Source organism: Ipomoea nil, unplaced genomic scaffold (genome assembly GCF_001879475.1).
Source record: "Ipomoea nil cultivar Tokyo-kokei standard unplaced genomic scaffold, Asagao_1.1 scaffold0482, whole genome shotgun sequence".
Taxonomy (NCBI): domain Eukaryota; kingdom Viridiplantae; phylum Streptophyta; class Magnoliopsida; order Solanales; family Convolvulaceae; genus Ipomoea; species Ipomoea nil.
The window spans coordinates 329,824-345,967 of record NW_017616910.1 but is presented as its reverse complement, the minus strand read 5'-3'; the positions used below and the strand labels follow the sequence as shown (position 1 = coordinate 345,967).

At 36.2% G+C, this 16,144-nt stretch overlaps 1 protein-coding gene and 2 long non-coding RNA genes across 4 annotated transcripts; 1 reads left to right on the top strand and 2 right to left on the bottom strand.

The window, feature by feature from the left end:
* Window positions 1-87: 87 nt before the first annotated feature.
* Window positions 88-7,262, bottom strand: LOC109173730. The gene is made up of 2 exons (XR_002052950.1): window positions 7,224-7,262; window positions 88-219 (listed from the first exon to the last, which is right to left on the bottom strand). It is a non-coding gene; the product is annotated as an uncharacterized LOC109173730 (long non-coding RNA).
* LOC109173728 (histone H1-like) lies at window positions 107-1,429 on the bottom strand. Of its 2 annotated transcripts, XM_019323023.1 has the most exons (3): window positions 1,108-1,429; window positions 783-998; window positions 107-695 (listed from the first exon to the last, which is right to left on the bottom strand). In XM_019323023.1, exons 1-3 carry the CDS (start codon window positions 1,306-1,308, stop codon window positions 339-341), a joined length of 774 nt encoding a protein of 257 aa, XP_019178568.1. In that variant the 5' UTR covers window positions 1,309-1,429; the 3' UTR covers window positions 107-338. The 2 variants fall into 2 exon arrangements, with proteins under 2 accessions (XP_019178568.1, XP_019178567.1); XM_019323022.1 differs by having other exon boundaries at window positions 107-998; window positions 1,108-1,428.
* Window positions 6,637-12,662, top strand: LOC109173733. Its single transcript, XR_002052954.1, has 3 exons — window positions 6,637-6,646; window positions 8,678-8,683; window positions 12,392-12,662. It is a non-coding gene; the product is annotated as an uncharacterized LOC109173733 (long non-coding RNA).
* Window positions 12,663-16,144: the final 3,482 nt, after the last annotated feature.

Sequence of the window (16,144 nt, the reverse complement as noted above, 5' to 3'; positions counted from 1 at the left end):
GAGGGCATCTGAAGGGAACTATGGAAGCCATTAATTAAGAAACATTCAAGCGAATGATTTGTGCAGTAAAATGAACCATGCTGCAAATGAATAAGACCAAATATGAATCACTAAGAAAAGAAGAATTCTTCTTGACATATAGCATAGAAACGAAAGAAATTTGTTTCCAAGGAGGAAAATGGAGAAATGAGAAGGCATTCATCACAGTCCCTTCCCTCTCTATATATATATTCAGATGATATAGTAAAATAAGGGTAAACCAACTGCAGGCAGTGAATTTACAAGCTTACACCTACGTACAAAAAGCTATCTCAGTTCACTAAGGCTTCCCTGTTTCTTCACTTCCTTCCCCTCTTTGCGGCTGCTTTCTTCGCCGGAGACTTGACGGTCTTAGTCTTCACACTCTTCGCCGGAGCCTTCTTCACCGGGGTTGCCTTCTTCGGCGCCGCCTTAGGAGCGGCGGCCTTCCTTCCCGGGTTGGACCGAGTGGCGGTCCTGGCCACCTTAGCCGGCTTCTCCTTCAGCTTGGGCTTTGGTGCGGCAGCCTTGGTCTTAGCAGGTGACTTGGGCTTGGGCTTGGCCACGGCTTTGGTCTTGGCAGCAGGCTTGGAAGCGGGCTTAGCCTTAGCAGCGGGCTTGGGTTTGGGCTTGGGCTTGGTCTTGGCTGCAGCTTTGGGCTTGGCAGCGGGCTTGGGCTTAGGTTTGGGCTTCGCAGCCGCTTTCTTCTCCTTGGTCGCCTTGGCCTTGCTGACCGTAGACGACTTCTTGGCCGGAGCTGTTACAGCGGGCTTGGGAGCAGAAGAGCGAGCCGACGGCAGCTTGTACGAGTTCTTCACCTTCACGAGCTTATCGGCGGCCACAAACTTCTTCAAATGGAACAGCAACAGCTTCCTGAAATTCGACGGGAGCGTCTTCTGCTTCTCCTCGATGAACTTCTGAATAGCGTACTGACTCGATCCAGTCCTCTCCTTCAGAGTGACGATCGCCTCCTGGACCATCTTCAAAACCACAAAATCGAAACCGAATCAGACTTAAATTCGATCAACAAACTAAAATGCGATAAAAATAGCTATGAAATTAGGAATAAACAACCAGAAAAATCCGTACCTCAAAGTAAGGCGGGTGAGCAGGAGGGTTCCTCTTCCTGGGAGCAGCCGGCTTCTTCGCCTTAGGCTCCTTCGCTTTCTTCGACTTGGTTGACTTCGCCGGAAGATTCTCCGGCTCCTCCTTGACTGGCTCAGCCTCGATCTGCTGCTCCGCCGCCTCAATTGTAGTCTCGATCACGACAACCGGTTCCTCGGTGGCCATTTTCGGAGCTGAAAAGCTGAAATCGCAGATTAGGGTTAGGGATAGGGGGAGATGAGATCGATGGAATCCCAAATGGCACAGAAAGATAGAGATCAGTGATTGATTTTGCAGGTTCGATGTGAAAAATTATCGGATTTAAATAGTAAGAGAATGAAGAGCTCATATCCAGAAGCTCGTCTCTGATTGGCTTACGGGTCGTGGAGCGGATCCATGTCATTTACAAATTTTGAATTTCCGCCGTTGGATTAGATCTTATCGACGGCTATGGATGCGGAGTGACCAAGCCTTTAGTTGGAGGTCATTTTAGATGTGCTGTTTTTGGTAGCTTAGAGTTGTGTTTTTGTGCTCAATTTCTCCGGCCATAACTTGCTGTAGACTTAATGGATTTTGATGAAATTTTTTTCATCTTGTAGGAAATTTCATAAGCTTTCTGGAGAGTATTCATTCGGGTCGTAACGATGATCCGTTGGGGAGATATTGTGTTTAGAAGTGTAAATGGTCATTTAAACCAATTTTTTAGAGCAATTTGGGGTTTTAAGGCTTTTTACGAAATTCCTTTCAACCAAAATCCATTGTCTTTGTTGAATATGATTCTACCTTAACTGAGGAGTCTATAGAATCAAGAATCACGAAAATCCGACATCGTTTGAGCACCAAACTATTGATTTGAATGTGATTGAAGATGAACACCTTCAAGAAAATATGCATAGTAGTAGTATATAGAGCATATTAAAACATTTTAGTCACAAATATTGTTTTCTCAAAGATCACCCGATTTTAATTACACTCGTCCATTAAATTTATAACACTTATCAATCAAAATCATAATTGATATAAAACACAAATTCATAACATACACTTGTCAAAATCTAATATAGTACATGCATGATAAAAACACATGCAAAAACATGACTCTAACTATACTTACATGTGTTAGTATCTTGCAAATAGCTCTAAACAATAATAAATGGTCTAGTTATTGTCACATAATATAACTGAAATCGTAAAATTTGATTTAGTTGATGATGGATTAGTTTCTCAATACACTTTGTGATCACACATCATATGTGCCAATTCATGTGGCCAATTGACTCCCTCCATTCATGCATGAATCTCTTCTTCTTCTTTTTTGGTGGGGTGAGAAATATGCAGTTACTACTCAATGGTGTATATTGGGCGTGCAAATCACACAAGAAAGGTCAACTGAATTCAGAAGATCCCGTACTACAAACTCAATCAAAAGATCAGAGAGTTTAATTTGCAATAATTAAACGAACTCGTGACTTTCATGTGTAAACGTCATGCTATGGTCACCCATTTCGGGACACACTCGAGTCTTATTATATCATTTGGTTAGCATCAATTCGTGAAATTAAACCATACATGTTCAATACCAAGTACACTGTATTCATAACAGATGAGGAATCAACTAGAATGCAACAAAAGAATTCGTCCGTACGCTAGGCTGTTCATAAACCAGTGTATATATATATCTCTCAGGATATTCTTGATAAGCTGCAGGTATTTTAATTATTTCTACCGATTTTATTGACTAGGATTTTGACGACGCTTGTGCCGGGCTCACGAATGAAAGGATCAATGGTCACCCATGATTTTTTTGGTTTGTTGAAAATACATTTGTTAATGTATGAGTAAAAAGCAGCTATCTTTGCATGTTATCGTTATCAACTCATATTGCATACACCAACATTAAAACAAACATATACAAAATTAGGAGTGTGCAAAACCCGCCCTATCCGATTTACTCGCCCGAATCGAGAACCGAACAAGGTCACAAGTTGGGTATCCAAAACCGAAGCTTGAAAATTGACCCGGAAGTATGTTTTACACGCTTGAATGAATTACGGATAAGTTAGGGTAAAGGTCACCCGACCTCTCCGAATACCCAAAATTATATATATATTTTGTTGGAAATGTAGTATTAATCCATTCATGAAGTACGCTATTGGTCCATGGTTTTATTATTTCTCGAAAGGCTTTCCGAATAAGTTTTCCATTTTGTCCTAATCTTTAGGATTCCTTTTGGTTGTTTGTTGGAAATAAGTGGATTTCCTTCATCATGCTCCTGGCTTTGTGTTCGTCACATGTAGACGAAATGGCTTTGCATTTACTATAAATAGCAACCAAATTCTACCTGCACTCAAGAAAGCCTTCTTCCTTCCTTCATAACTCCGATACGTGTGAGCACTAATATATATATATATATATATATATATATATATATATATAGAGGAAGGTTTAAGTGCGGCAGTGCACTTAGGTGCGGTGGTGCGGTTAATTGTAGGCCATTAGATTAGATAAATCCAACGAATCACATTCATTAAGGCTTTTTCGATATTTTCGCGTGCGTTCTCACACTATGCGAACTGTAAGGTTAAAGTCGTCATTGGGTACCATAATAGATCAAATCATAGTGTTGTGTGTTTTATATTCGTTATTGGTGCATTATTAACCTTACTGTGGTGTCTTCCCGAGCGGTCAGTGCGACTGCACTAATAGTTATACAAATATACACCATCCATGTTAGAAAATGCACACCAAAAAAACATGCACAAATTAGATACGAATCACCAGAACGCACCACTAGGTATGAATAAAAGCATCACACAGTGTTCAGAAATATATCATTGGGGTGGTGAGTTATATGGTGTATTTTTTAGGTGTGTTGTGTGTTTTTTGGTGTATTTATGCATTTCATTGTGGTGCTTTTTTCTAACACTATTGGTGTCTTTTGTTAACACTGTTAGTGTATACTAACAAGCGACCGATATAAATGACTACTACAATTACCATAACACCCCCCACTTACTAGGACGCGCTTAAATCTTTAAATCTTAAGAAATTAGTCGTTGCCGTTAGATTAAGCAGAATGGACGATGCTGATATGGTCGCACCGTCGCACCGTCGCACCTAATTGTACCAAAATTTTTCCCTCCAAATGTGAAAACATTTATTGTATTCATATTAATTTATAAATAGATTCATGTAATTCCCAAAATTTTTTCCTCCAAATGTGAAAACATTTATCGTATTCATATTAATTTATTAATAGATTCATGTAATTTAACATGTTGAATAAAAGAAAAATATAATATTAGTTACTATTATTATTATTATTATTATTATTATTATATATATATATATATATATATATATATATATATTATAGTAATTATTATAGTAATAATAATTCACATACAGAACGAATTTTTCACATACAGAAACGCGGAATCATGCATCCTATTAGCCTTAACGAAATATTATTACTATAATTACTTTTTACTATAATAATAATAATAATAATAATAATAATAATAATAATAATAATAATGAATTAGCCAATTTATAAATAAATTCATGTAATTCATGTAATTTAACATGTTGAGTAAAAGAAGAATATAATATTGGTTATTATTATTATTATTATTATTATTATTATTATTATTATAGTAATAATAATTCGTTATTATAGTATAGTATTTTAATTAAATTAAATCACCCTATATATATTTAGTTTTACAAATGATCATCCGATCCTTAATTAAATTAAATCAGCCTATATATTTAGTATTAAAAATAATTTTTTTAATTAAATTAGATCATCGTTAATTAAATTAAATCATCCTTAATTAAATCATTTAAATTAAATCAGCCTATATATTTCGTATTACAATTAACCATCCTTAATTAAATTAAATCATCCGAAATTAAATTCAATCATCTTTAATTAAATTATTTAAATTAAATCAACCTTAATTTAATCAATCCTTAATACAAAACGTATAATCAACCTTAATAACAACACAGAAACGCAGAATCATCCTATTAGCCAATTATTATTACTATAATTACTATTACTATTTATTATAATAATAATAATAATAATAATAATAATAATAATAATAATAATACTATACTAATACTAATACTATACTAATGAATTAGCCTTACAAAACGAATTATTCACATACAGAAACGCGGAATCATGCATCATATTTGCCTTAACAAATTATTATTATATAATTACTATGCACGTGTAATTCATGGTATTTAATATGCATGGGAATTATTATTCATCTGTTACTATGCACGGGAATTATGCAATAGCTATTAGTATTAGTATTTAGTATTTAATTGACTTTGCTTCTCATTCATTTTCAATCTTCTTCCTGTACTTTTCATACGCTAAACTTTTCAATATGGCTCCCACCTTCAATCTACTTAACCAAATCACCGCTACCTCCACGAATTGGGCGATATGTGTGTTTCATGATTCTGAGGTATATTCGTCACTTTTAGTATAGATACATATAGATTATCTTTTCGTGTGTGTGTGTGTGTGTGTGTGTGTGTGTGTGTGTGTGTGTGTATATATATATATATATTATTTCATAATATATTCAATACAAATATATATTTTTCTTAATTTTAGTTTTATAATTCACATGCTAATATGTTTGGTATATGACACATATTCAATTCATGTATTTCATATTCTATTATAATATAGATTTTCATTAAATTTTTACGTTTTGATAATTTAGGGTACGCGTATACATGTAACAATAAAAAGGCTCAAGCTGATGAATTTAAAAAAATCTTTTTTTGAGGGTCATTTATACTCTATTAAAAACTTTATCGTTGCAACAAATGACATGAGATACAAAACTACGCACCACAAATACAAGATCCTGTTCATGCATTCTACAAAAGTCTTTCAGTATAACAACAACGACTTTCCAAACATGACATACATGTTGAAAGCTTTTGATCAACTTGGTCCTACCCAAATTAATGCTTCCGAACTATTTGGTAATACTAATTTACGGTCCTCATTTCATTTATCATTTCAAGTATAATACATATATATATATATATATATATATATATATATATATATATATATATATATATATATATATATATATATATATATATATATATATATATATATATATATATATATTGTTGGTGCCGTTGGTAGAAAACACAAATAATAATCAAAAATAAGATTATTATTTTTCTGGAAAGAATAGGGAAGGAAAGATGGAGACAAAAAAGGCTAGTGTTTGGTGTTGGGTTTTTGCAAGAGTCAAGTGAGCACTCTTTCCTTAAAACCTTATTTGTCACCTCCCAAAGATGGTAGGAGCGTTGTGGCCTAGGTTTCCCAGGATAAAACTTGCTAGTGATTCAATGTTTGAGCATTCAAACAAGGAATCCGGCGAGCAAGACAGGCTATGAACACAGTATGGCTAAGAAGGAGTAGAAGTAGAGATTTTTGAAGCTGGAAAAATATACTTTCGTGTTGTGTAATTCTGTGTGTAAAACTCTACTGCCCAACTCCTCTTTATATAGGGGTGAAGGATTTAATAGCTTTTAATTAGGCACTTAAGGGCACCCATTCCACCTTCTTGGAAAATTTATTCCGAAGTTTGGCATAACTTTAGCCAATTTCCGAACGACATTCGTACCCGCAGGTGCCGATTCACACGAGCTCGGGCTTGAATCAAGCGTTCTTCAATCTCTGCTAGTTGGAATTTGATTTGCACCCCCCCCCCCCCCCCCCCGCGCAAGAAAGCCTCTATGCTATACAATTCTACAAGCTTCAAAAGAGCTCTTGTATATAAGGGGGGAAAATCTTCATTCCAAAGCAATGTGGGACAAAAACTCACTTTTTCCCTTCATTTTCCAACTCAAATGGGTCTACTTTGAGAATCAATATCTCATTCACCCATTATCCGTTTTGAGCGTACAATATATCGATCTCTTCGTCTCACTACGAAGAATCCGAATCCACTTTAACCCGACCCAAATCGGAAGGGGACCCCACTGATAATTGTACCACAAAATAGTCACTTAACATGCCATTTTAAGCTATTTTTTCCAACACACACATATATATATATATATATATATATATATATATATATATATATATATATATATATATATATATAATATAGTTGTTATTGTTATGATGATAAATCTCTATAGATTTGGTTGGTTATGTTGTCTCGATTGAATCTCCACGTACAACCATAATTAATGGACGGGAGACCAAGTTCATCCACTTTGTTGTTCAGGATCATGAGTAAGTCATGTTATATTAATCAACTTTACACTTAATCATGGATTATATGTGTTTCTTAATGTGTGTACGCCTTATAACAATCTTTTTGTTTTTTTTCTCTTTTTAGAGAGAGACGTTTACCTTTCACACTTTGGGAGCAATATGTTGATCAACTATTACAGCATGTCAACTATGACAACCCTAATCCAGTTGTTTTACTCATTCAGTTTTATCGTGCAAAAATGTACAACATATGAGTGAGTTGCATACGGCTGAAAGTAGAACATATTTTAGTTGTGACACAATGTGCAAAGCCGATGAAGACGTTGGAATACTGGGTGATGTACACACACCGGAATTTTTGAACGGCATTAGAGCTTCAGGTGTACCAAACCATTCATTAACTTTAAAAATTGGCTCACTAGTCATGTTGTTAAGAATTGTTGATCATTCAGTTGAATTGTGTAATGGTACGCGGTTGGTAATCACCAAGTTAACAGACCGTGTAATTGAAGTCGAGTTAATGGATGGTGCTAACAAAGGAACAAAAATGTTGATCCACAGAATGTCAATGTCACCATCTGATACCAGGTTGCCATTCAAGCTTCAACGAAGACAATTCCCATTGATGTTATCATATGCAATGACTATTAACAAAACTCAAGGTCAAACATTGCCACACGTAGGATTGTTACTTAAAAAAATCAGTTTTTGTGCATGGTCAGTTGTACGTGGCTGCTTCTCGAGTTAACATCCCAGATGGTCTTAAAATATTGATTACCAAGAACTCAAGTTCCTGTATTACATCAACAACCAACGTGGTATACCATGAAGTTTTCAATAATTTGTAATTCTGTCACTCTTATTTTTCTATATTGTATGTTAAAGTAATTTCTTTATTGTTTCTATTTTCCATTTTATATTTCTGTTCCAACTTTTTATATATTACATCATCTCTTAAATTTTTCACACAATTATACAATAAGATGAACAATATTCATTTTGTGCATCGCATGGGTATCATACTAGTATATATATATATATATATATATATATATATATATATATATATATATATATATATATATAGAGAATCGCACTCAGGTGCGAATGCTTCGCCCAGGCGCGAAATAGGAATGAATTCTGTTCGTCCACGTGTCTAGATCTAATGGATGAGAAACACTGATTTTTTTTAAAAACGCGGTGGCATTTTCGTAAATAATTGAACATCGAAGTGCAAGTAAAATGTATTACAAGTGCATGTAAAATGTATTATAGGTGCAAGTAAAAATTTACACTGAGCATCAATACTTAGTTGCACCTATAGTTCTAAGTAGTTGCACCTATAGTTCTAAGTAGTTGCACACATAGTTATAAGTAGTTGCACCTAGGTGTATGAATGTTTGCGAGTGGTTTTCAGGGGTATTACTACCCGCTGAACTCAAATCAATGAATGTTAACAAGGCAAAATTACATGCACTTATAGGTGAAAGTAGGTGCACCTATAGTTATAAGTAGTTGCACCTATAGTTATAAATAGTTGCACATATAATTATAAGCACACCCAGATGCATGAATGTTTGCGGAAAGTGAATGCTAACCAGGCAAAATTACATGCACTTATATGTGAAAGTAGGTGCACTTGTAATTGATTTTACTTGCACTTCGATGTTCAATTATTTACGAAAATGCCACCGCGTTTTTTTTAAGTTATTAGATCTGGACACGTGTCGCGCGCTGATTCGTTCGCATTTCCCTCCTGAGCACTTATTCGCACCTGATTGCATCCCTATATATATATATATATATATATATATATATATATATATATATATATATATATATATATATATATATATATATATATATATATATATATAAAATTTCGTATCTGCCTAAAGTCTGAGCAATAGTGAGGTTCGTCTACGTCTAAGCTGGTGTAGGCTCAAAGTAGTTTATCCCGTGTTGCCTGTCGAAAGCGTACCGGTTTACTTTGACTGCACCGTCACTGGGCAAATAACGCTTTTAAGGTAAACCTAATGAGATCCTTGACATGAGTGAAAAATGGTTAACCGCCCTTTATGAAAGATAATGGGGGTATCCCAAAAAACCGAGTGGTTAATAACTGTGTGATAAACGTGCAGTTGTGGGGGTGTCCAACACCTTCACTACATATACATTGTTACTCACAAACTGTCATTTGCATTGCAAAGAACAGTGCCTATGATAGAAAGAAAAGACTTACAACTGATTTATGTCTTTAACTACTCTATAAGCCTTTAAAGGTGGTATATACTGAGATAGACTCTAACAGGGTAGAAATCTATATTGAGATAGACACAACAGACTTGAATACTAAGGGTATTCATAAGAAGTCAAAGAGTTTGACTTTCGTAGAACTTGCCTTTTGAGTTGGTGTGTGCATTAGAGTTCAAAATTTATTTAACCGATGAATTCAAGATTCACATTACTCTTGGAAAGAAAATTACTCAGTGTCACTACATGTCAGTTCAAGTTCTCAAACACTGACATTAAGATCAACTCATTTGTATTGTTCAGACAATTTTTATTAGTTTATTATAGCCTTCTTTCTGAATGGGCGGGGGATTGTTGGAAATGTAGTATTAATCCATTCATGAAGTAGGCTGTTGGTCCATGGTTTTATTATTTCTCCAAAGGCTGTCAGAATAAGCTTTCCATTTTGTCCTAATCTTTAGGATTCCTTTTGGTTGTTTGTTGGAAATAACTCGATTTCCTTGATCATGCTACATGCTTTAAGTTTGTCACATGTGGACGAAATGGCTTTGCATTTACTATAAATAGCAGCCAAATTCTACAGCCAAGATGCACTCAAGAAAGCCTTCTTCCTTCCTTCATAACTCTTGTACGTGTGAGCACTAATATATTTTATATATATTTATATAATTTCGTGTTTACCTATTAAAGTCTGAGCAATAGTGAGGTTCTTCTACGTCTAAGCTGGTGTAGGCTCAACGTAGTTTATCTTGTGTTGCCTGTCGAAAATGTACCGGTTTACTTTGACTGCATCGTCATCGGGCAAATAACGCTTTTAAGGTAGTGTTATTATAACACGGCATAGACTTCCTTTCAGTCATACACGCGTTGACGTTGCGAATATATATATATATATATATATATATATATATAGGGTCAGGTTCCTGTGAGGTCAGGTCTTCCCGTGCGGTCAGTGCGGCATACACCATTAGGTATGTATAAATGCACCACACAGTGCTCGAAAATACACCATTATGTGTGGTGTATATTTTTTTGTGTGGTGTATTTTTTGGCATTTCATTCTGGTGTATTATCGAACACTGTATGGTGCATTTATGCATACCTAATGGTGTATGTCGCACTGACCGCACGGGAAGACCTGACCTCACAGGAACCAAAATCTATATATATATATATATATATATATATATATATATATATATATATATATATATATATATATATATATATATATATATATATAGAGGAGTGATCACATGTGGCCATGTTGTTAGGTGTGGTCATATGGTCAATTATAGACCATTAGATTAGATAGATCTAATAAATCATATTAATCAAGATTTTTTCCAGTATTTTCGCGCACATTCTACTACCCAGCGAACTGTAAGGGTAAACTTGTCATAAAACACCGGAATAGGGAAAATCACATTGTTGTGTGTTTTATTACACTATTGGTGCATGTTGTCAACACTGTTGGTGTATTCTGGAACCCGACCGCTATAAATGGCCACTGTAATTACCATAACACGGGAATACACCATTGGTGTGTTTCACTGTGGTGTGTTTTATTGCACTATTGGTGTATGTTGTCAACACTATTGGTGTATTCTAGAACCCGCCTGTTATAAATGGTCACTGTAATTACCATAACACCCCCACTTACTAAAACGCGCGAAAATTCTCAGAATTACCACTGCATTTAGATTAAACTGATTCAACGACACAGATACGACCACACGACCACACCTAATGACATGACCACATATGAGCGTTTATATATATATATATATATATATATATATATATATATATATATATATATATATATATATATATATATATATATATATATATATATATATATATATATATATATATAGTGATAGCCTAGGGTTCATCATTTACACAAGAAAATGCATAGAATCACTCAATGACATCAAGAAATCATAAATAGCAAGTGTAAATAGATTTTGTAAGACATGGGCTACCTTTGTAGCCTAATCACCACTCCCTCAACTCCTAAGATCCTCCTTGAAGGTCCTCCTCCAAAAGATCTTTCAAACACAAACCAAAAACCCAACAAATACAAGAATTCTTAGATAAAGGAGGTGGAAAACTAAGTAATAAAACCAATAAAGCCTAGAACTTACCCTTCCTAAGGTTGTAGGTGAGGAAAGGTGGAAACTTGGTGGCCTTCAAGATAGAGAAGATGATGGATTTCTTTGGTTAGGTTGGGAGGGTTTAGAGTAGCTTTGAGAGAAAGCTAGAGTGTAGAGAGAAGGGTGTTTCTGCTTGTCTAAGTGAGGAATGCTAGGATGGGAGGCTAGGGAAATATCTTGGGTTTCAAGTTAGGATTATGAAAAGACCAAAAGGACCTCTTCCTTCTACAAGCAAGTTAGGAAAGAATTAAAGGCTAGAGTACAAGCAATAAAGCACCAAGTCATCCCATTGACTTAATTAAAAGGTTAGGGATTTAGTCAATTTTGGTCCCTCGACTATGCTCAAAGGAAATTTAAGAAGTAATTGCAAAGCCATTAGAATTTAATTAAGTAATTAAATTCAGTTTTAAGGAATTAATTTTTGAGGTGTTACAATTGGAGCTGAAACTGGTTGTGAAAAGGTAATTTATAAATTTACATTCTTTATTATTATTATTATTAAAAACCTTGTTACTATTTTTAGCTTTCTAAAATCTAAATTATGTGATTTCTGATTTGTGTTTCACTGTTTTGTTAGGAAATGTGGTCCCAAATGAAAATTAAGTTTGAAAATATTGGGGGATCTTAAAAAAAATGAACTTCTTGATCTTCTTTGTCAATATTTTGGACCCAAGAGATAGATTGGAATATATGTCTTTCCAGTTTGTCCATTTGTATGGTGAAGTGAAGGGGAAACAGTGTTTAGAAAATGTCCAAGCTGCAATGCTAGAATTGTATAATGACTATGCAAGCACCTACTCTGTGCATGTGTAATCTGAATCATCTTCAGGTGGCTAACCTATTGTGCAACATGTCCAATCTCATACTACAATTGGTAAGTCTCAATCTAGGTTGAAAAGTCAATTTAAAAGACAAAGAATGGAGGCTGGTGGAAGCAGTAAAGAAACTAAACTTCAAGTGTATTTAAGTGAAAATTGTGGAGGACAATGCTAAATTTGATATTCTTAGATGGTGGAAGCTAAATAGTGAGAGATTTCCTAATCTCTTTAAAATGGCAAGAGATGTGCTAGCGTTTTCTATATCCATACTTGCCTCAGAAAGTGCATTTAGTACTAGTAGTAGGGTGTTATATGTATTTAAGAGTTCCTTAACTCATAAAATTGTGGAAGTCCTAGTATGTGCACAAGACTTATTAAGGTTACCAAATCAACCAATACAAATTGAGGAAAATATTGATGATGTTGAAAAGCTTAAAAAAGGTAATTTCTATTCATAGTTCAATTTCTCACTTTCTATTATTACTTTGTTAGTGTTTACTTAGTTTCTATTTTTAATTAACTTCTTTTTATTTGCAGAGTTGACCACAGGAAGTGCTGGTTCTTCCCTTCCTACCATTCATGTAATATTTATTTATTTGATTATTTTAAATTTCATTCCAGTTTTTTGAATATGTGATTTTGTGTGAAATGTGCATTACTGAATTGTGGTTTGTGAGGCACTAAGGCAACCTGGAAAGTGAAAACTGGATAATAACTTGGCAACAATTGAATTGTTATTGCCTTTGATTCGTTTCCATTAAGTATAACTATATCAGTATTAGTTCAGTGAGCTTTTAAGGCTTTTGTCTTGATTCATTCAATCATGAGTGCATGAATCTTATGGTCATCTGATATGGTATATCAATCTCACTTACTCTCATTTTGTTTTTACTCATTACTAGTTTTACTAACTGCAATTGTTGTTGATGGGGATTATTCCTCGATCATTGTGCTTATATGATGGTTGGTAACGGACTCTCTATGCAGGCGAAGCTCGATCCGACTCCCACCGACCTAAAACTCACACTTTCCCGAGCATGTTGCCTACCGAGCTTTGCCGAAGGCTGCGTGGGTAGGCATCGGTATGATACTTGTGCCCCGACCAACCAGCTTAGCTTCTGCGGCAGAGTGTAGTGCGATTAGGAGTATTAGAGCACGTGGCCTGGGCCCCAGCCTGAACCCGTGCATGAACTCCACGTGCCGCATATACCACTGGGTCGGGACGTGTTCCCTCTTCTCCCCTATATAAATACCACATTAATTGCCGTCAGAGGGGACTTTTAGCTACTTCTATACGCTAGCTATCAGCTCGGGAACCTCTGACCCATTGTCAAGTATTCCGAGCTCTAGCACTTAAACCAACAAGCATACTAGGCAAAGGGTCCGAACCCGGAACCGACCCTAGATCGTACTTCGTAGTTGATACAGTTCGTATATATTACATCAGTTGCCAACAGTGATGTAAAACTCGGCCGCCTAGCCGCCTAGGCGCCCGCCTAGGCGCTAGGCGGCCACTTACCTTGGAGTTTTGGCCTATAGGCGGCCAAAACTCGGTTGGCCGCCTAGGCGGCCTGGGCGGCCGCTAGGCGGCCTGGGCGGCCGCTAGGCGGCCTAGGCGGTCAAACTCGGCCGAGTCGGTCAACTCGGCCAACTCGGCCGAGTCGACCGATTTCGTCCGATTTTGACCGTTTTTGACCAATTTTGACCGATTTTGTCTGATTTTGACTGATTTTGACCGATGTCGTCTTTCATTAATTATTGATTTTAATATTATTATGACATTATGACTTATAAATTATCATTATTTCATTTATTTAGATGTGTTATTTGAGTGAACGTTGAAAACAACCTCATTATAATTGTCGAACTACAAGTCTGTCACTATTTTTTTTAATTTTTTTGGTGCCCGCCTAGCCCCGCCTAGAATCCGCCTAGGCGCCGCCTAGACCGCCTAGGCGCTAGGCGCTGCCCGGCCGCCCGACTAGCGCCTAGCGCCTACTGCAACCTTGGTTGCCAATGACTATGATGATGCTTCCAACCCATTTGTTTGAAACAAAGGGCTTTGGCTTGGTATGTTGGTCATGAGTTTTGGGTCATATTGCAAAACTCAAGTAGCAATTTTCCCTTAATCCTACCTTGATATGAACACATAGCAATCTAAGTCGTGTTTAAACTTCCAACTGTGATAGTGTGGTTCTAACTTCCAAGTTCTTATAATACATTTATTTAACTTTGTATTTTAACTTTGAGCAAGAAGATGATGAATGTTTTTTTTTTAAAACCAAAGAACGAGATTTTAATTTCTTAAACCAGAATAGTCAGCAGAGACATGGGGGGAATACAAAGAGGAATAGAGTCTAAGAATTCAAGCACCCCCTCTACAGAATTACATAATGCAAACTTTGCTAGAAAATGGGCCGGAAGGTTCGCATCTCTCTTTGCAAAAACAAATCGAACGTATGGAAGATGCAGCAGCTGTGTGCGAATGTCGTTCATAATAGCTCCAAAAGGGGTATGATTATGTCTTTCATGCACTGCTTTTGTCATTACTTCGGCGTCAGTCTCTAAAATAACCTGAGGCCACCCTTTCTTCTTGATCCAACTCAAAGCTTCACGAGCCCCAATGGCTTCAGCCTCCTTGACCGAATATATGCCTTTCATCATAGACATCGCTTCCCCCTTTACAATGCCCTCCGAATCACGTAAAATCCAACCAAATCCCATCCGTCTTTGTCCAAAGTCCATTGCAACATCAATTTCAATTTATAGTAATCTGACAAGGGAGGGGACCAAGTAGTATATGGCGTTTGAATGGGGGGGAGGATTCACCAGAGCAGTAGAAGAGCGCTGCTGGGCAAATTTCCAGTCACACACAAAAGCTAGAGCAATACGCACCATAGCTCTAGGATCCATGCCTTGTGTTTTCCAAACCATTGAGTTGCGATTCTCCCATATAGACCAGCAAATAATCACCACCTTTTCAACCATACTAGTCAGTAAGGCTTTCTAAATCTTCTCAATCCATAGCGGAATCGAGCTAGCCGATTCCATAGGCCATCCAGTTTCCAGTTCTTGCCAGCACAGATGGGCAAAGCTACATTCTGCGAAAAGATGAATTGCTGTCTCGGCCATATCTCCACACAGAGGGCATAATGGGTTGCAAGCTACCTGTTTAACAAGCAATGCATCTTTAGTTGGTAACTTTAGCTTACACATGGTCCAAAAAAAAGCATTTAATTTTTTGTGGTATGTCAAAGTTCCAAACAGCAGTCCATGGCCACTGACAGTCTTGTTCCAGATTACCAAATGCTAGCCTATAGGCACTTCTTACAGAGTAAATCCCATTGCTCTCCCCTTCCCAATACATCACATCTGGTGTATAATCATAAGACAGTGGCAAATTCAAGATTAATTGAGCATCACGTTGGTCAAAAATGTCCCTTATCAAATCAGTATCCCAACGCTTTTCATCAACACATAAAAGAGAGCGAACAGGAGGGGCATACAAATAA

Excerpts from the sequence above, each read along its gene's own strand:
- LOC109173728 (XM_019323022.1), bottom strand. The coding sequence starts at position 1,308 with ATGGCCACCGAGGAACCGGTTGTCGTGATCGAGACTACAATTGAGGCG. Across the intron at positions 999-1,107 it reads CTCACCCGCCTTACTTTGAG|ATGGTCCAGGAGGCGATCGT; the intron begins GTACGGATTTTT and ends GTGGTTTTGAAG.